The 20,771-nt window shown below is 39.9% G+C and overlaps 1 protein-coding gene across 3 annotated transcripts; it reads right to left on the reverse strand.

Annotated features, from left to right (window-relative positions):
• Positions 1-134: 134 nt before the first annotated feature.
• On the reverse strand, positions 135-19,789 carry tfpia (tissue factor pathway inhibitor a). 3 transcript variants are annotated; one of them, XM_027021976.2, is made up of 6 exons: positions 19,478-19,789; positions 7,918-8,121; positions 4,596-4,766; positions 4,032-4,109; positions 1,928-2,107; positions 135-777 (listed from the first exon to the last, which is right to left on the reverse strand). In XM_027021976.2, the coding sequence occupies exons 1-6, from the start codon at positions 19,557-19,559 to the stop codon at positions 713-715; spliced, it is 780 nt and encodes a 259-aa protein (XP_026877777.2). In that variant the 5' UTR covers positions 19,560-19,789; the 3' UTR covers positions 135-712. The 3 variants fall into 3 exon arrangements, with proteins under 3 accessions (XP_026877777.2, XP_026877770.2, XP_026877761.2); XM_027021969.2 differs by having other exon boundaries at positions 1,916-2,107; positions 4,032-4,106; positions 19,478-19,784; XM_027021960.2 differs by having other exon boundaries at positions 1,916-2,107; positions 19,478-19,783.
• Positions 19,790-20,771: the final 982 nt, after the last annotated feature.

Below are 20,771 nucleotides of genomic sequence, written 5' to 3' on the forward strand. Positions count from 1 at the left end.
GTAAAATGTATTTAAATTAAAATGTACTATTCACTTTAATGTAACTAAAATGTTTTTTTGTTTTGGTAGGAAGTGGACTAAAATGATTGAGTCAAAACAGAAGTTAATCAGGCTCTGGAGCTCTGGAAGACCCATTCATTTTTGTAACCACTATTTTCTCTTTATTATTCTTGCTATTACCATTGATCATACATTCACAGATGTCTCTTAAATCCTTGCAGGACACAACCTTTAACAGTAATGCATATATACAGTAATGGGTATGGAGTATTAATAGGTATGAAGCAATGTTTTTCAGTGCCAGTCCTGGGGGCTTCACATATAATGCCCCTTGGGGGTATTTACATGGTTTCCCTGCTCCGATGTACTGAATTTGGTTAATGAGGGGTTTGATAAATAAATCAGATGAGATACAGCATGGAAGACGAAAAGAGAAGCATGTGTCAGGGCTGAGAAGGGACCTCACGTTTATAAAAAAAAAAAAAAAAAAAAAAAAATAAAAAAAAAAAAAAGACAGAATAACTAAAACAAACATTAGTCAAACAAAAATCAGAATATATAAAACAAATAATAATAATAGATTAGTATAACTGATAAAACACTATTATAATACTTTCAAAAAAGCAATATTGTACGATGATATTTATAACTGACTAAAAAACTTCAGCATGACAATAAGATGGTTATAAGGAGTCCTTCAGGCTGCCATGTCTTAGATAGAGCGGAGGATGTGGGATTTCCTTGTCTTTATTCGTATGTGATTTTTCTTGCCGTGATCTGTGGGGGACAAAAGAGAAATGTGATAATCTAATCAACATTCATAATACTTTTCATTTTTATGCTTCACCATGTGAGAGATTGAGCTTTGATGGGATTCTGGTGACAATACTGAACAAGACAAGCTTTTGTTGTTATTATTATTATTATTATTATTATTATTATTATTATTATTATTATAGTTGATGCTACTTTATTTTACCACTCCTATTTAAAAATGAGATATGACAGACAGAGAGAAATAAGATGAAGTACTTTAAATACAGCCCAAAAGCTGCCAACTAGCTTGGTATGTTACCAAACCAACAGTACATATACAGTACGTTACAAATCCCACAGTACATAGACAGCATGTTCACAAGTCTGTTTAGCTTCTGAGGTCTAATCAGTGATCACAGCAGTGCTAATGAATTCATCAGACTAATGAACATGATCCTTGTAGTTACACTAATGACTAATGAACAGTCACCATGTCATTACACTAATCACTAATGAACAGTCACCATGTCATTACACTAATCACTAATGCACAGTCACCATGTCATTACACTAATCACTAATGCACAGTCACCATGTTGTTACACTAATGACTAATGAACATCATGTCGATACACTACTAACTAATAAAGTCATCTTGTCAATACACTAATAACTAATAAAGTTATCTTGTCATTACACTGATGACTAATGAACAGTCACCTTGGTGTTACACTAATGACTAATAAACAGTCACCATGTCATTACACTAATCACTAATGAACAGTCACCATGTTGTTACACTAATGATTAATGAACAGTCACTATGTCGTTATATTAATGACTAATGAACAGTCACCATGTCATTACACTAATCAGTAATGAACAGTCAGTCACCATGTTGTTACACTAATGATTAATGAACAGTCACCATGTCGATACACTAATAACTAATAAACAGTCATCTTGTCCTTACACTGATGACTAATGAACAGTCACCTTGGTGTTACACTAATAACTAATGAACAGTCACCTTGGTGTTACACTAATGACTAATGAACAGTCACCTTGGTGTTACACTAATGACTAATGAACAGTCACCTTGGTGTTACACTAATGACTAATGAACAGACACCTTGTTGTTGCACTGATGACTAATTACCTTTCATGTTACCTTTCATGCACATTCTTATGCAGTCCTTCTTCAGCACAAAATTGTTCTTGTTGCCTCCACAGCCGCTGTAATAAAACACCTGACAGCGTTTAATACTGTGGTTATAAGCAAATCTCCTCTCCTCTCCGTCACAGTGACCCTCATCAATCGCACTCAGACACAAGACTGGCCCAGTGAACACTGAAAACGCAGAAAGACAGGAGTAATGTTACAACTAGAAATGCACATAACACCAGTGACAAAATGTTCTGACTCGAGGACCAGGCTGGATTAATCTTGCATAAAAAGAATGATGCTTAAAGAAAGTCTTATTACAGCAGAGCTTCCACTGAACTGGCATCCAATATCTGTTCCTTTGTTAGCCAGTTAGGAATAGTGACTTTTCCTAAATGCGGCTAACAAAGGAACAGCAATGTTTTCTGTTCTACTACAGTTCTGCTAGTTCTACCACAATTAACTACAGTTAACTTCTGTTCTGCTTCTGTTTCACTACAGTTAACCACAGTTAGTGTGAAGTGTGGAAGTGTGATCCATTAACTAGTTAGGAAGTGTGATCCATTAACTAGTTAGGATGTGTAGTTCCTTAATCAGTTATGAAATGTGGTTCATTAACTAGTTAACAAGTTCAATTTGTGGTTTTTAATTGTCTTTTGCATTAAATTATACATTCTTTTCATGTCTCTTTATCGTCATTGTATTTTTTTTTACTTTTTCTTTCTCTTTTCATTTTTTGGCAATGACTTTCTTGAGGTTATGCATCTCAGGATGTAATTAGCTTTAATTTCTCCATGTACTCTCTATTCTTTACTTTTCTGTAAAGCACTTTGCTATACAAATAAATGTCATCATTATTGTTGTTATTAATCACAGTTAGGAAGTGAAATTCATTAGCCACAGTTAAGAAATGTAGTTCATTAATCAGTTAGCGATTGTGGTTCTTTAACTGCATTTAAGAAGTGTAGTTCATAAATAACAGTTAGGAAATGTGGTTCATTAACCACAACAACTGCAAAAACTAAAGAAGTGTAAGCATTGCTAATGTCCTTCCTGGAGAACAATATGGTGAAAACATTTTAACATATTGACTGCAGCAATACAAATAGACCCAGCTTTTTATGACATTCATTTATTACATAGCTGGCACAGGTACAATTGCAAGAGAACAAAAATAGCAAGTTTTATTTATATAGCAGCTCTGAATTGCACGTGTTCCTTCAGTTGCTTTCAGAAAAGCGCATAAGAATTGTACAGACGTGCTATTGCTATTTCTGCCCAAGGTGAACCTGTTTAGGAAACCAAAACAGTTCCTTCTAAAACATTTTTTTTTGTGCCTGTGTGCCTATGTGTGTGTCTGTGTTAATTACACAGGCTTTCTCTTAGCACCAGCCAGTGATGTCCTCCCTTATGCAAGGAGCGGTACTTCTCTGTCAGATGGGCAGAAGGAGGGAAGACTAATGTCTGCTCTACTACCCCCTGGCATATGAAGAACGCACACACAGTCACCTGCCCACCTTCATCTTGTTAACACGTGTGTGGGTGCAGGTACGTGTGTGTTTGCTACAGGGCAGGGAATTAAAATAAAAGCTTGTTGTTTACTTGCGTGTGACTCTGGTTCTTGCTTTACCTGGAACACTATGTGGGACACAAATTCTAAGTCCTTATCTGAAAACAACAGGAGTGTCATCACTCTCTGTTCTTGTTGCTACATGGGAAATGAAGCATCATCTTTTGCTTTGAGTGAAACAGTCCCAAAATGCAGTTTCAGTCTGTCTGTTAATGAAAGACTTTTACATGCATCACTAGTTAGCTAAGCTGGACCATATGACCATGCACAAAAATACATAGACAACTGTGAGAAACACCATGTTCACTCCGACAGAAATATCACTGTATTATGCAGATGACCTCTAGAGGTGTTAACCCTGTTCATCTGAGGTGTGATTATGTATGTTTATGCAAATGCATGCATGTTTAACTAGTATTATTTGCTATTGCCTGTAATTATTCAACTAGACTGATTACTGTAACATGCTCATATACATTAATGACCTTAACTGTTTTCGAATCGTTAGTTCAGAAACGCCGAATGTGATGCTAATTTTACCCTCTTTAATGAGAGCTTCTCTGGTTGCGTTGACAGTCTCCTTGGGCTTTGCGGCATGCACATGAGTGTTATTACCTGCTAAGAGCAGAAAAGGAGAAAAACACAAATTTGTCAGTCCAAAGGCGTATGGATTCCACCCTAAACTCTCTCCTCCCCTCAGCCTGTGTTAGCTTTTCCTTGGCTGTTGCTGCTTTATCACATAATTACTCGTAGTGCTGTGTGTGTGTGTGTGTGTGTGTGTGTGTGTGTGTGTGTGTGTGTGTGTGAGAGAGAGAGAGAGAGAGGCAGATATGCCTTGAGAGCCAACTGTCCTCATCAAGAGCTGAACTGTGGTATTCACTCTTTTTTACCATTGAGGGTGATAAATAAGGATATAACTGATTAAAACAAAGTGTGTGTCCGGATTAAGAGTCAGCTGTTGTGCGATACTGTGGTGTGAAGGTTGTATGCGGAGTAACACAGAGGAAAAGGATCGACTCTGTCACACTGACACACTGATCTTAATCACTGCTCTACCCTTGTTATAAACAGAACTGGCGGAAGGTACGAACACATGGCACATACGTTGGCATCTGTCTCTGCAGGCCTGAATGGTCTTGAAGTTGTTGGCATTTCCAAAGCAGCCACCGTAGAAGAAGCGGCGACATTCTTGAGTCCTGTTGTCGAAGAAGAAACGAGGTACGAGCCCTCGGCACGGACCTGGCTCATCCTCCAGGTGACATGGACTCTTATTGGCTGTGGAAGGAGAGGGGAGGGGTCAGCTTGGGTAAAGGGATGGGGATAAAAACCACACCATAGGCTGTTGATCTTTTTTTAAAGTGTTTGGAGCATTTAGATGGGCGTGTTTATGACAATGCTCAAACTCTCAGGGCCCGGAATTGATGCTTTAAGCAAAGTCTTTGGAAACACAAAACACTGAAACTTGACTGATCAAAAGGGTGCTGAGAGCCAAAAAGGTAAAATACAGCAATTAAACGTGACTGATCAGGTGATCCTGAACCCTCAGCACATGTCCTCCAAGAGACCCAGATGTCAGTGTTAATGTAATTAACAGGCAGTGTGGCTCCAGTAAGTAAGCCTCCAGAGGCATTCCACAACCACAGCTCTTTACTGCTGAAACCAGGAGGTGCAACCCCGTGGCTGTGAGCCATGGCCGGATTGCTCTGATTGATGTTCTTTAACTCCATCTGTAGGGCATGCTCTTTTGATTTAAAAGCTGGCTGGGATTCAAAGGTCGACAGATTAAAAAAAACAAAAAAAACAACCTCTTCATATGTTGTCAATTTTTAGTGTTGCTATGCAGGAATTATTTATGGAAGCCACTAATTTAAAAAATTCACTTAAGAAGATGTCCATCACAATGTCCGCTAGCCTGAGCCATGTCTGAAGTGATGAGTATTACACTGTTGAGAACTTCATTCTCTCTGTGCCTCACTGTGGTTAGAAATGTGATGTGACCAGCTCTATCCTAAATGACACTAGAATGTTACCATCCCTGAAACATATTAAGAAATGAATAATTAATGGATATGTTAATTAAAATGTATTATATATTATGAAAAATGGATAATGGGATACATTTTAATGGATTAGTATTATGGAAAACTTGTAAATGTGTAATAGAGTTGAAAATATACATGTGACAGGAGCTCATTTTGTTCTTAGGCAGTGAGCCTTTCAAAGTTACAGCCCTGACCTGCCAATTCACACTCATAGAATAGTGTCATTAAGCCTTTAAGTGGATTCCGAGGTTTGTTGTCACATCACTGAGATTCGTGTGTGTGTGTGTGTGTGTGTGTGTGTGTGTGTGTATGTGAGAGAGTGTGTGTGTGTGTGTGTGTGTGTGTGTGTTTAAAGAATAAAGATCCTTCATTTAGAACCTCTAGCACATCTAAGGCAGTTGTCCCCATGGAGATCAGTTCCAGAATGCTAATGAATGTTCTTAATGTCTTAAACTCTCTGATCAGAGATGACTGGAATATCACAAAAAAATAGATAAAATAGGATATAAATGAATTCAACGTGTATCACAATTTACAGTTCTGCACTGAGAACTCTGTCCACTAGATGGAGACAAACATCCACTTATCACATTTTCTTGCGGCGCTAACGTCAACAATAACTGGGATAACATCTCTGCTACATCTAAAAGCAAATTAATCTCTCCAGTGGTGTGGAGCAAATTATCATTCCTAATCACAACTCTCAGAGTAATTGCTCCATTAAACACAACATTTCATGAGTACTGAAATGCAAATGACAACATTGATTTAAGATGTGGGGTCAGTAAGTTAAAATCATTTTCTCAGTGTTTCCAGAAAAGCCTTTCTGAGGCTAATGTGGATTAGTGGTCTCAACCCAAGCTCACTACATAGACAAGAGTCGAGACTGGTGCTAAGAAAGAGCAAAAGATGAGAAGGAAGAGAAGAGGAAGGAAGGAGAAGAAGTGTGGAAGAGGGAAAGAGATGAATCAAGGCATAGTATCTGCCAGCCTCTCCCACGCCCAGCAGTTCCTGGCTAGACACATGTTGAATCCTTCACCACACAGGGGCTGCACCCTTGAGCAGAGATGAGAGGGGTCCTTTTTCATCATAACGCACCCACTGTCAGTTTTATAGCGATTAATGAGGCAGGGGTTTCTCTGCGTTAAAGTCGAGGAGGTCTGTCTGAATCAACAAATCTCTCCAGATGCCATAATGAGATATGACTCACCAAACCATGGGGCTCTAATTAATCTGGTTAAAGCCAAGGTATTGTGCCCATGGGATTTGTGTCATTTTGTTAAGCACAGGCACACTGTCAACATGACATCTTTCACTACCCTGAAGGAATCATCTTTCACTTTGACTGCCGGGAAAAATGGTGCATTTGTGCTTCATCAGTGGGTGTCTGTGACGCTCTGGCTCTACATTATTCTGTGATTGTGAACCTACATCAGTAACAGACAGAAAACAAGAGAATAGGTGAAAATAGGATTTACTGAAATAGGTCAATCGATTATAACCAAATACGTTCCCCTAAGGTACACTCAGTGAAGGCAGGAGAAACAACTGTGCCTGGAGTCTAACCCAGGTCTTCAAGCTGACAAACGTCTGCTCTGACAACCAGACCCAAGAGCCAGAACATGCACTTCCCTTCCTGAGTGATGGTCTCTGTCACATGAAATAAAGATGCATTACTATGTCTGAATCTTAAGTATAGTTATGCATCTATGTAAATCTGCGCTAATATTATACCTCATCATCTGAGCAGTGTTTTGAGCCATGGCTGTTGGTGCTTTCTTTACCAAAACTAATGCGTGTTAAATCTGAGTTGTTCATAAATTAAGTTATTCTTCTTATAAGGTGCATTGTGGGGAGCAGGCAAATGCTAAAATGTGAAGTGGAGATTATTCAGACAGAAAGGGTCAGAAACACTGTCCTAATTAATATCATCTAGAGTTCATTATATTCCCTTGAATGACAGTTTACATTATAACCAGGTCTTTGGGGTGCACTTACTCTGGCAAGTCTTGTTTCAGTCATTACACTTTATGGGCTAATTATCAGGAATGCCCTGCTGGGAAGCTCTGCAAGTCCATAAAAGCACCGTCCTCGTATGTGTACTGCTCCACACATATATATGCCCTTTGCATTTTACTGACCTCGAAACACTCTTATCTCAGTCGACATTTTAAAACTGGCTCAGACCACCTGAAGTATTACATACCTGTGAAGTGAAAAGTAACTTTCTTAAGGAGCATTTGTAGTTCAGCCGAGTTCTCCGTTTCCGTCTCCGTTCTCTGTCACGAGGTTACCCACACCAACCCTTGACCCCTCCCCCTGTACACCCTTTGCTGTTGCCCTCGATTACGCCTGATGTTCTTGGGTGAGGCAACTCCGCTTACCTCTCACCACGCACATTTCTTCACACGCCTCCAAGGTCTCAAAATTGTTTGCGTTGCCTTGACAGCCCCCGTACTCAAAGTTCTCACAGTAACCCGTGTCAGTGTTGAAGTAGAATCTCTCCTTCACTGCCTTGCAGGGCCCCTCGTCTTTCTTCAGGGCACACGAGTGGTGGAAGATATGGAGTCGAGGGCGCCCTCCGTTTGCTGAGAACAGGAAGAAAGTTTATACATTTATAAAATTTATAAAGACATTCGTGGGGAAATTTTGCCGCTTATTAGCTGCTAACCTGAAGCTTCAGAGGAAAGTAATAAAAGCAGGTTTCTGCAGTTTAAAGGGACTCCACTTTCAATAAGCTAAAGACCGCGACGCTTAACGATATTTAATAGTGGTGGAAGGAGGCAGATAAGCTGCCCATGGCAACACTGCCCTCGGCGTTCCAGATCTACTTGGAATACCACCAAACCACCCACCATCCACAGGAGAAAAAGAGCAGTGCTAGCTAAACCTCTCTGACTTCACTTCTAGTGTAACCCTGCAGAAGCATTGGGTTTTTCAGTTATAGACATTTGCGTAAGGCCAAAGAACAGCCAAAGAACAACTGAAGAACAAGGCTGCTGTCTCCACATCGAGTGAACTGAAATCCCAGTGACAGCTTTTGCATTTTGCAGTATGGTACCAGCCCTCCATCCATTCTGGTGTTGGCCTGTAGAGAGAGCATCACAGGCTTATAGGTCTAAGATTTAAAATGACAGCCTGCTGTTAGCATGTTGTCCACATGACCTTCAGAACCCGTCTCCAACTCCAGACTCATCTCCAACTCCAGACTCATCTCCAACTCCAGACTCCAGATTCATCTTGAATTCCAGACTCCTGTGCTGCACCACCAGTCCTTTCAGACCCTTCACGAAGCCTTCCTTTCCATAAACAACGTCTGCCGGCTTGGCATATAAAGAGGACAATAGCACAATAGCCCTCTCAATGGAGACCTGCACAGGAGCAAAACCAAGAGCTGACAAACAATTGGGTTTGCTTTTGTCGGAGATTAAATGTTTTCCCAGCAGAGTTGCCCCAATAGCTTTATAAACATTCCTCTAGGCCAGAGATAGATGATGGAGGAGCCTGAGGGAGATTTCGAGGACAGGCCAGTCTCTTCTTCCTCTCTCCGCCACATGCCCAGCTCCAGTGTGGAAACATTTATATAAACATGACCTTCCAGAACAAACCTCTCAGAGCACGGGTGACACAATAAGACTGTTCACCTTTTGGTTTCTTACGATCAGGGCCAGTACCACTCCGGCTGAACAATGCGAAAGCAGATGGGGAAGGTGAAAGGTCATTTGTTATGCCAAGAAGCCTTTTTTGTTTCTTGTTCTTGTTAAAAAAAGTGTTTCATACAGACTTAATAAAAAATGACATTCCTACTGAATGATTTTGCTGTAAGCGCTTTAGGTGCTATGGCAGGAGTGAACTTTTCCAGTTTACAGAGACTTACAAAAGATAACATTGCTTTAAGAGTCCCAATATTGTCTCACAGAACTTGATTAATTATAAATTGTGTCAGGTACATGGCTGCTGGAGAACAATTTGCATTTTGCTGATTTACATTTCTTTGATCATTGGTATGAAAAAGAAATATGTTTTTACTTGAAATACAGTTGCAGAGTGCAGATCTTTATTTCTCTAGAATAATTTTCCAAAGATTACGAAAATCCTGTGAATAAAGAAAAAACTCAATTACATACATTTTATGTTGAACAATTTATCATTCATTTTCTGGAACAAAGTGCAGCACTTTCTTTGTCAAAGTCTTGTTTCTTAGGCTAAATATTTACATGTGTTACTACTGCCTTAAACAAGATAGTTTCAGAGAAGTACCTAAGGTTATTGAAAAAATGAACTTGGTTAACATGTCCAAAGTCTGTATTTTGCATTGTAGGCTTATTGTTTATTGTGTCTCCTCTTGCATACAAATAAATTTCCTTTGTTTTTGTGCAGCATAAGTTTGTATGGGCCAACAGTCACTTCTGCACAACAACCAAAATATGTCCTGGCCCAGAATGCAAGGGAGTGACATATTTTGGGGTTCTTGCACTTCCACTGGAAGCTGTTTTGTGGCCAAGGCCACAAGTTCTGCTCTGCCTGGTCTCTCATACTCACACGCTCACCTCAATTCGGATAATGGTCCAAAATACGCAACTCTGAACTTGGGCTAAATTCACTGTCAACGCAGAGTTTGGGCAGGTTAGCCCATGCTGAAACCCAGTCCCTGCATCGATAAGGTGTCTCTCGTGAGTAGGAGCTGGAATTCAGCATAGTGGTGACTGATGATATCGAACACAGTGAAGCACACTGTCCTTCATAAAATGAAACAGTAACAGGCGGAAGTCATAATAAATGCCTATCTGTGTCTCAGACCAGGTTTTAACACAGTAAACACTGACTCCCGTCTTAGTGGCACTGCCTGTTGTAAGGATGAGTGAAGTAACACACACACACACACACACACACACACACACACACACACACACACACACACACACACACACACACACAGCATCAGGTTTTATTCAGAGACACACCAATGCAAGAGAGCTCATGCCCCACGCGAGCAGCTCGTTGTCTGGAGGTCTGAAGGGAAAATCATCAGACCGAGCACGAAGAGACAATGACTTGCACTAGCTGCCTGTGCTATGAGTCTCTTTTACCATCGTCTGACTCAGCCGAGTGAGAAGGCCCAGTCCAGAGTCCAGGGTATGACACTTCATCGGCACTGACTGTATCACTCAGTCTTTGTTTTGCTTGGCAGCTGAATGGAGGCAAGGAGAAAAAACAGTTTGCTAAAGATTTAAACTCCTACTCACCAAACGTAGCACGCGGTAGTAAACCAATTAGTACCACAATAACAAGGCCTGCCAAATCACTGCACGCCCAGTATAACACATTATCTGAGGGACTGTTGGTTCCTGGTAGTAGACTCTATCCTGTTATCCTGTGAGAGCATTAGCACTGTTTCTTGAGTACCTGTCTTAGACCTTAAACTTGAGCGGTTAACTGAAACAAGGTCAGATTGGCACTATGTATAAGCTAAAGGTTAGAAAAAGGGTTTTTTAAGGTTTTTGCCATTGTGTTTTTTGTTTTTGTTTTTTTTGCAGGTAAGTAATAAATCTGTTTCACAAAGTCAGAAAGCAAAGGTTGTTTACTTGGTCTAAGGTCAAACTGAGTGCTGTTGTCTGCATAGCTGGCTAATAAATACCCTCTACTGCACAATGCACAAATAGGCACTGTGGTGGATGTGCAGTTTCGCAGCGTAACCATGACAATGTTTTGAGTTTGCCCTGAAGACCATTAAGTGTGCATAGATGGACATGTTTTGAACATTCCAAGTAATGGAACAAAATCCATAATGTCTGTTATAATATCCAAGCAATAAATCGCTCTCATACCCTTACATGAATTGACCTGCCCATTGTTTTGAAATCGAAAACACCTCCGAGCCTGTATGTAAATTACATCATAGATTTGTCCCCAGTTTCCCTTAACATGATGGATTCATATATAGAGAACAGATAGTATTTTAAAGATTTTGACCTTTTTTATTTATGTCAATGATCCTTAACATGATCTAGGCGCTGTAATCTTGAGAGCTAGTTTATCTGAAGCAATTTTGTCCCTCGCATTGATTCTGCCTACACAACTTCTACACTCTGTACATGTCCTGATTATCAGCTACACCTTGAAAATCCCAGATGGGTCAAAACTTGTTTTTCTCCTGCAGTTCAGTGATAACAACAATAACAAGCAAATCCTTCCGGTGTCAGACCCATGAAAAAAAAAGTTTAAAAAAATATTGCAGGGTCTCAGTACCGACTAGACTGCCCCTCCATGCAATTACCCGAGGTCTGCAGTGTTGGGTTCAATGAAGCAGATAATCCCATACACTTCAATTAATCATGCTCACAGTCTTCAGAGCCATGGGTGACTGCATGAGAGGGCCCAGGCACTGTAAATGAGAGGCCCATCACTGGGGATGCTAGGCCATATGGCACCTCCTGATGTAGGCATATGCTAAGCATAAGTTCTGGAGGCCCAATTGGGGGGTTGTGTTGTACAGGAAAGAATAGCCTGTAACACCACACACCACTACAGAAGCTCATGCCACCTGAAGGGAGGGTCCATTCACTTTGATTTACATTGCTTTCCAGTAGCGAGCACAGGAAGTAAGCTAAGGCACTTTTGCGCACGGTCCCCACGTGTTACTGGTTCAAATAATTAATGACCTAAAGTAGTTAATGACCTATTGCTCACTTCTGATCACTTGTGTCTCTTTGCTTTTATTGTTTCATCTCAGGGCTGCATTTAATACTACATATCACAATATTTTACTAGATAGACTTGAAAATGTTATTAGGATTAATGGAATAGCCATTTCCTTGTGTAGCTTTTGCTCAACAGACCATTATCAGTTTGTAAACCTAAATGGTGACTTTTAAGCAAACACCAAGGTTTCTATGTATCCCAATGGTCTGTTCTAGGGCCTGTTCTATTTTGTTCTTTATATGCTACATATTTTTAAACTAGTTTCCAGTGCTGCGCATATGACATACAATATATATGTGTGTGTGTGTGTGTGTGTGTGTGTGTGTGTGTGTGTGTGTGTGTGTCTCAGTCCAACCAGAAGACACATAACAGTTTAATATAACTGAGGAATCCACTGTAATCCACTATGTTAAACATTGGGCAGATGTGCCTGAGCTGTTCCTACGTTAGACAGGCTTCGGACATCCTTACACTCATGGAACCCAGATTAGGACATCTAGAGACCCAGGCTAAGCTTTTCTGTTGTTGCTTATATTGTTGTTTCTGTTGTGCTGTCCGGTGTCAACCAGACGAGGACGGGGGAGCCCTGTTAGAGAAGAACCAAGATTCAAGGTTTCTTCCTCATTCTCTTAGGGAGGTTTCCTTTGCCACTGTCACCTTTGGCTTGCTCACTGGGGGTTTGAACCTGGATGTCTCTTAAGTTGCTTTGTGATGACTGCTGTAAAAAGCACGGTATAAACAATATGATTTTGAATTTCAGATATCTGCATGCTGTTCTGGGGGTGTAGAGACTTTCTTTAAAGGTACTCTAATAGCCTCAGCAACAGTATCTGATTAATAGACCCTCCAGTTGAGCTGCATCATAAATAAGAAGCCTAGTCTTCAAACTTTCCGTTCAGTTATGTGCATTTTGGACGCAAATTCAGTTTTTCCCATTATGTGACACTGTTATGAGACATCACTTTGCATGAGTTAAACAGGAGACATAAAACTGTGGATGTTGCTATAATACAGTAACACAGAGAGAAATGTTTCTGCCTGTGTGGGGATTTTTGATGACCTGGAAAGCTTGTTTTCCTCCATAATCAGGAATTGCCTAAACAGAACCATGGCGAAAAAATAAAACACTGAAATAGGAATCGCTGGATTGGCCAATTATACATGTATGAAAAATGTATGAAAAAGTGGTGTAATTGGTGCTTCCATAAAGGGACAATACAGATAAAAGAATATTGAACAAATAAATGCAGAACACAGTACAATACACAATACACAGAAAGATATATATAGTACATATTATAGGTTGCAGTATATATAGGTATATCCTCCATCCCTTTATAATACCACCTACATTTGCTAATTGGCTTTTCTTGTTAGGTAATGGAGATTAAATAGTGAAATCTTGAGATATGCCCTCTGCTTTACTAAGTGCTCCTGTTGTACATTTTCAAAGCCATTTAATTATATTTTCTACAGCACCGAACACAGCATTGACTAACAGACACGGCCCTTGACTGTGCCTACGTGGAAAGAAATCTGGATTAAAATCTGTCTTTTCCACTACACCCCTGAGGATAAGGTGATGAATAGTTGGGGATGTAATAGCAGACACACTGATGAAAACTGTGCACATCTAAGCTTCATTTATTCAATTACCTATTTTCCAATTACTTACATGTGAAGTGCTGAGATTGCAGATAATGTCAATATAGCACACTCTTTTTGGCACACACACACACACACACACACGGTAACGCACAAAGTGCCTGTAGTCCTTAATGGCTAGTTTTCTCTTTTTTTGTTTCTTCTCAGGTTTTATTTGCTTAAGCACACCTCAGGAACCCACAGACCATCAAGACCAAAGTCTGTCAAAGTCTGTCTGAGGCTCCCAGAAAACTGAACTGAGAAACACTGGTCTACTAACCAAAAAATATGTTACTTGACTGGTCATGTAAGATAATTAAAAAGAAAACAACATAACTTTGCTCATGCCTTTTCTCTCAGCCAATACAGACAGAAAGTAGTGTCAGAATATGAGCTATTCTGCGAGGTCTGGGGGATACGGAGATGACGAGGCTCAGTATTCACTCATGCACTCATTCACTCATGTGGAGGATGGCACTTCTGAATCAATGGTAGGAAAAGTGAAGGTATCTGAGCTGATGAGGCCATGCTGTACTGCTCAACAATGGTCTTCATTAAATTGAACGATCAATATGTGTTTTTTTCCTGCAATAATTCACACAATAACATGAAAGGGAGGTCATCTTGTTGACTGAAGTCTCTGCCAGAGCAAAGGAGCCAGATATAATGCCTTTCCGCTATAACCGCATCAGCTATGGAAGCTCTACAGTATTTCTTTGAACAGAGTAAGTTGTATTACAAAACTAATTCAGTTTGTCAGTCAAACCACAGATGTATTAAGTTGAGCAAGCAGGACAAAAGGTTTCCTAATATGTAAGCAATTTTGTGTGTGTGCATGTGTGACAATGCACCCACACACAGAAATAAGCATTAGACAAGCAGTAACCATGCAGAGTCAAAGACACAAAAGACAGTGTGGTCCCTTGGAGTGTGTGTATGTGTGTGTGCGTGTCTGCATTTGTGTGTGTCTATCTGTGTGTGTGTGACTGTTTAATTACGGCTCTTAAGTGCCTGTGAAAGCGATTAGCAGCAGAACAGTCTCCACTTCCTGCAATGGGCAATGCACAAATAAAAAAGCCTTAAATCCCACTCATGCCTTCTTGTAGAGATATTTTGTTCAAACAAACTGGCTAAACATCACTGGGATTGTATAAAAATACTTATAATTCTTAAGAAATCAGTCTGGTCCTTTATTAAGCACAGTGACAACCTTTTCTCTTTTACGGTGTTTTCCATGCTAGGGCCACTCAGAAAAGACACGGTTCATACACAGTAGTAATATAGCAGACCTCCGAGATACACACATGACAAAGGATGTCTGATTAGTTCAGTATTAAGACATGATTGTAATGATGAGCTAGCCAAGGCCAAGAACAACCAAAGACACAGTGTCAATGCTGGCCTTGGGTTGAACTGAGTGCATGCCTGCAGTGAAAAAGCAACAAGACTGCTAGTGCAAGTCGACTCTTTAAAAGAACAGCCTGCATGATGGGTCTTGCAATGTTTCAACTGTCTGCTGCACACAGCGTACTGAGAACAACGACCTTTTCTGGATTTCTTGGGCCTGCTTAGACAAGTACTTCAACCTTAAATGATACCATCTCTAATAAAAAACAGAAGGTAACTGGGTCAGTTATACTTTATCCTAATGAACTAATGACGTCTTATTAACTAGTCTGTGGTATCTTTATGCTAATGAAATCTTATTAACTGGTATCCAGTACTTTTATGCTAATGACATGATGCTAATTCTCTCCACCAGATTTTACTGAATGTTCAACTCGCTACCATTTTTCAGTATGATGATTTCAGCATGTGCACAGCGTGTGTGTGTGTGTGTGTGTGTGTGTGTGTGTTGTCAGCACCTTTGGCATTACATAGGTCATCCATAAGTCAGAGAGGGGGGTGACGGGGAATCATTTGTGCTGAGTAATACTCGACTGAGCAGTAAAAGAGACCACTGTGTCCAGAAGTGTCCAAATTTAGGAAAAACAGCACACTATCAGCATAAACATGCCTTCCTTTAATTGAAGGAAGTGATACATGTCTAATGGCGAAACATTTAACACCAGCCATAACAGACCGGCAGAATCAGCTCCCAGAGGGCACCCATGACAGCTGGAACTTCAGATTCTATTCTCAGCTGTGCCACAGCTCTGTGTTGGGCTGGAGGGTTTACACTACACAAATACTAGCCCTCTCACAGGGAAAGGAGATATCTTGGGTGTTTTTCAGAACTCTGCCACGAATGTCAAAAACCTTTCAAAAATATGCATAATATTACAATTATTCTCTGCTTTTACTTCTCCATGCTTTAGCGCTAAGGTGTTGCTCTGGCATGAGAATGGGGCTTCTTTCTAATTGCTCTTTCCGACAAATTACTGAAACTTTATGACCCTCTTCATATTGATGAGCTCTGACAGCAATGACCCCCTTTTGCTCTTCAGTCTGGCCCTTAATTCTTTAAAATAATTTTTTTTTAAAAACTAAAGAAGCATCTGATTATTGAGTGCAGTATATCACCAAACCATTATAAGCTATTTTATCTTTTACACCTTCATGTTATGATATTAAAAACCACAACAAATCTCAGGGAACAGAATACCTGCAAAGAGCAGGTTTACTTGAACAGATCCTGTTTGCTGTAGGGGAGTCTGACAGTTGAGGGTCGTTACTCTCTAAATCGGACATCTCTGTCTCTGAATATTAGATGTGCCTGAAACAGATAGCACCATATCCCATACCCTTAGACTAACTCCTGACTCTTTCTCACACTGGCAGGTAGAATGAAAAATAGCATATTAAAAAGTTTGCTCCCCCATGCAGGCAACTTCACAAGAATAGTGAGTGTGAAGTAGATCTTTTAGTTCGAACTTGAAAAAATAGAAGGGGCATTTTGGTAATTCTTTGCAAGCTAGCACCCAGATTTCCATCTGAGGGGTCTCGCATTGTCCATTAGTTATAGTTAAGAAATAATCACTGCATCAGTAGGCTCCAGGGAGATTTTTTACTCTCTCTCTCCTTTGTGATCCTCAATTTTCCCAGTTTGTCCATGGGAATTAATGATGGGAGTTAGAAACCGTCATTGGCCGTCATTGTAACAGCACTGAATCCATTCCAGTTATGACAATTCTTTGGAACTATACCACAGCACATAAAAAATAACTTTGATTTATTATATGCATATGCTTATTCAGAACCAGAATCAGAATCACATTACTTGTGATTAGACTAATGAATAGAAGGAATTTGTCATGGTGAATACACACATGTATAATGTGTAACATAGTAAACAGGCTAGACAAGTCCATTTATATTATTTGCAAACATTCAGGAGAAAATTAAAATGTTACACTAAAGGGGAATACAGTAAAAACAAACAAAATGTATGATATAATAATAAAGGGAGCTAGAGATATGAATATGTTAATATGTACTTATGTGCAGGATCTGAGGAAGTCTAAGACAGTCTATTACATGCTTTAGTGCATGTTTACATCTATAAGCTAGAAACCTTATCAAGGAACAGAAAGAGATTTGTCCTGTTGGACCACTAGGCTTGCACAATTGAGGAGACTCCATCATTTACACCCCACACCCAACAAGAGACAAGCAAGTCGAACTGCTGTGAAGGTTTCCATTTCGCTCATGAAACAGACTTGGCAACGTTGAAAAGACTGCTTTCACTGGATACTGGCATGCCTAGACATTACACGTAATAATAACAAGTAATTGCTTTCCTAACCTGTGCTGTATTCCTTCCTGGTAAGAACTATGTCAAAGGTTTTATTTTCACTTCACTTTTTTCCTCTTTCTCTCCCACTTATCGCTCTTCCTCATTCTCTCTCAAGTGAAGGAATGGTCCGTTGAAGCCACATGCAGACCCTTTGATTCATTTGTTGGAATATAGAGTAGAAGCCAACAAACAATCTCCCGCCTGCCATCCTGATGTTCCCTTTTGTTTACTTATTTATTTGTTTGCTTGTTTGCTTTTCACACTTTAAGGAAGCCCGTTAAAGAAGCAGCCAGTTAGAGATTCTTGGCTTGTGCATGAAGGGCTTCAGCAAACACAGAAATGAATTACTAATTAAACTAATTGGTTTAACAAACTAAATACTTTTCCCTACAAACCTTATGGAGCTCTTCATACTGATCAACTCTGACAGCAGTGACTCCCTTTCATCTTTAGTCTGTCCTTTCATTCTTAAGAAAGCCTAGAGATGCATCTAATTATTTAGGTAATATGAGCACAGAATATCACCCAACTATTATAAACCATTTTATCTTTTACACCTTCATGTTATAATGATAACAACAACAACAACAACAACAACAACAAACGTCAGTGAACAGAATAACTACAGTGAGCAAGTTCACTTAACAGATCCTGTTTGCTGTAGGGGAGTCTGACAGTTGTTACTCGCTAAAACGGACATCTCTGTCTCTGAATAATAGCTATGCCTGAAAACTGATAGCACCATGTCTCTCATACGCTCAGACTAACTCCTGACTCTCTCACACTGGCAGGTAGAATGAAAAAATAGCACATTAAAAAGTGCTTAGACAGACAAAAGACCTGTAGCAGATGGCCCAAGTGTTCAGGCAGGACAATACGCATGCAGGAGCCTGGTTACGTTTGGTGTTGACAGTCCATGTAAAGATTTGTACATTAGCAGGACGTTAAATCTGAGAAGCGGATCAGGTAGCCATTTTTTAGATTGGGAGTACTCTAGCAGCTGAGCTTTGCCTATACTGAACAAAGTAGATGGTTTTGTTTTGGATACCAATGAGAAAGGAGTTAATAATTTACTTACATTTTAATTTTTTTGTGTGTAACATTCACATTTTTCACATTTGCTTGGACCTTGTTCTTTGTTTTTCGTTTCTTTACTCTTTGGCTTCCGAACATTTGGCAGCTCTTATTAATGTAACAGCCCCCAGTCATAAAAGTGTCCGTCTAAAGAGCGCGTTCACTTTCAATCTGTTGCCTCCTTGGGGAAAAATATCCAGCACACACCCACTAATGCTGAGATAAATTAGATCCGAAGTCAGTATGGACCTCGTCCCAGACATAGAAGTTGTGAGTGAAATGTGTAAGTTTCCGGGTGGGGCAAGCTCTTAGCAGGGGGCTGCGAAATCAACCTGAACAAAGGAACCTGTACACACTTTCTGCACATTGGCTGCAGAGATATCCAAATACTACCATGTTTCTGTTAAGCACGGCCATTTATTTTGTAATAAAAATTAAAGAACTATCGTAGACAAATTTACTGTACCTTGTGAAATTACCGAATGCCTTATATGGAAATTAAATATTGATAACTGAAACGCTTTGGGCTTGATCACACAAGTCATCCCGAATAGCAACTTTATTTCATGAAGGTAGAGTTTGCAATACTCACAACAAAATGCACGTTATAGGATAATTACCCAGTTTTCAGGGAAGCAGCGCATGTTTACATTGCGAGATTAATATTTCAGCAAAGTGGAAATCTCATGTTTATTCCGATTTAAAGTACATTTGTTTCACACTAAAGAAAAAGAACCCGCTGAAAAACATTGCAGGAAAACCTAATTAAAACAACGAGAATATCTTACCTGTGGCACATTTTGTGTAGCAAATTCCAAGGTATGTAAGAAAAAGTATAACAGTGCCATGGCAGCTGAGAATTGAAGCCATTCCTTCGGAGAAAGCCAAGACTTGGTTATAACAGAAGGAGCGGGTCAAGCCTGCCTATATTAACTTTAGAGTGAGCTCAAAGTATTTACGCGCTGGACTATCCCACGCACTTCCGGCTGATAAGGGTGTATTAACTGTTCTGTGTAACTATGAAGTAACAGCTGGTTGTAAGAAGGTTACGTAGAACCTTTGTCAGGAACTCCTGTTTGCTTATGTTTGGTCAAAGTTTGATCACTGAACGATTAACAAGCAGCACTTTCAGATATGCGCGTGGTCTGCACACGGTAGCCCGTGGTGAAAAATCATCTGTTCAATTTTCAGCGCCTGTCGTCGACAGAGCGTATTTATGAGCTTCTGTCCGTTTATTTTACATTACCTATGATGCTGAAATAATGTAGTTCTTTCTTTTAACTTTTATGAACTTTTTATTTCCTTGATCTTTAGATAAGGAAAGTACAGAGTTTTGTTTTAGAGATTTTTTTTCTTGTGCATTTTACGCGCTATTAATCTCTTCATGTCTGTCATTTATCCTTTAGCTAACATCAGCAGACCTAACTTTCCCTAATGTCCTCAATATATCTGTACATCTACATGCCCACTATCCCTCTGTCTTGAAATGGCAATAACAGCAGCTTCTGAGGTGTAATATAGATGACTGATGTTGAAAGGTGTGTAGAGTGCAAACAAATTTGGATCCAAATATGAGGATAAAGTTCAGCAAAGTTGCTGGACCTCCCCAAGGCACAGCAGTGTTGGCTTGGCTCTCGGGGGAACAATTTACTGTGAACTTTGTACTTTCAGGTTATAGCAGAGACAATTTTGACTCTGGGAACTCTGGACAAAGTCATCCTGTCAGTATCCCTGCCCACCTTCCCTTTGAGTAAATCAAAGTTATTGAAAGAACAACCCCAAAATATCTTTACATTTCAGCAACTATCAATCATTGACCCGAACTGAGTCTTGTCTTTGCTTAAGATATCACATCCGATCCATTAGTCTCACCTGTGCCTGCTGCATTATGGACTACAACTCCCATCCTCTCCATTATGGATGACAACTTCCATCATCTTCCAACCAGCTTCATTAAATCTAAGGATGTTCATTTTCATCGCCCCTGTTCTCAGTCTCTTCAACTCTCCCTGTGTATGTAAGCTCCGGTTTGCTGTTTGCATATTGCAAAGTCTTGTTGTGTTTTTGCCTGCATTTCTAATC

Source organism: Electrophorus electricus, chromosome 2, assembly GCF_013358815.1.
Source record: "Electrophorus electricus isolate fEleEle1 chromosome 2, fEleEle1.pri, whole genome shotgun sequence".
In the NCBI taxonomy this organism is placed as follows: domain Eukaryota; kingdom Metazoa; phylum Chordata; class Actinopteri; order Gymnotiformes; family Gymnotidae; genus Electrophorus; species Electrophorus electricus.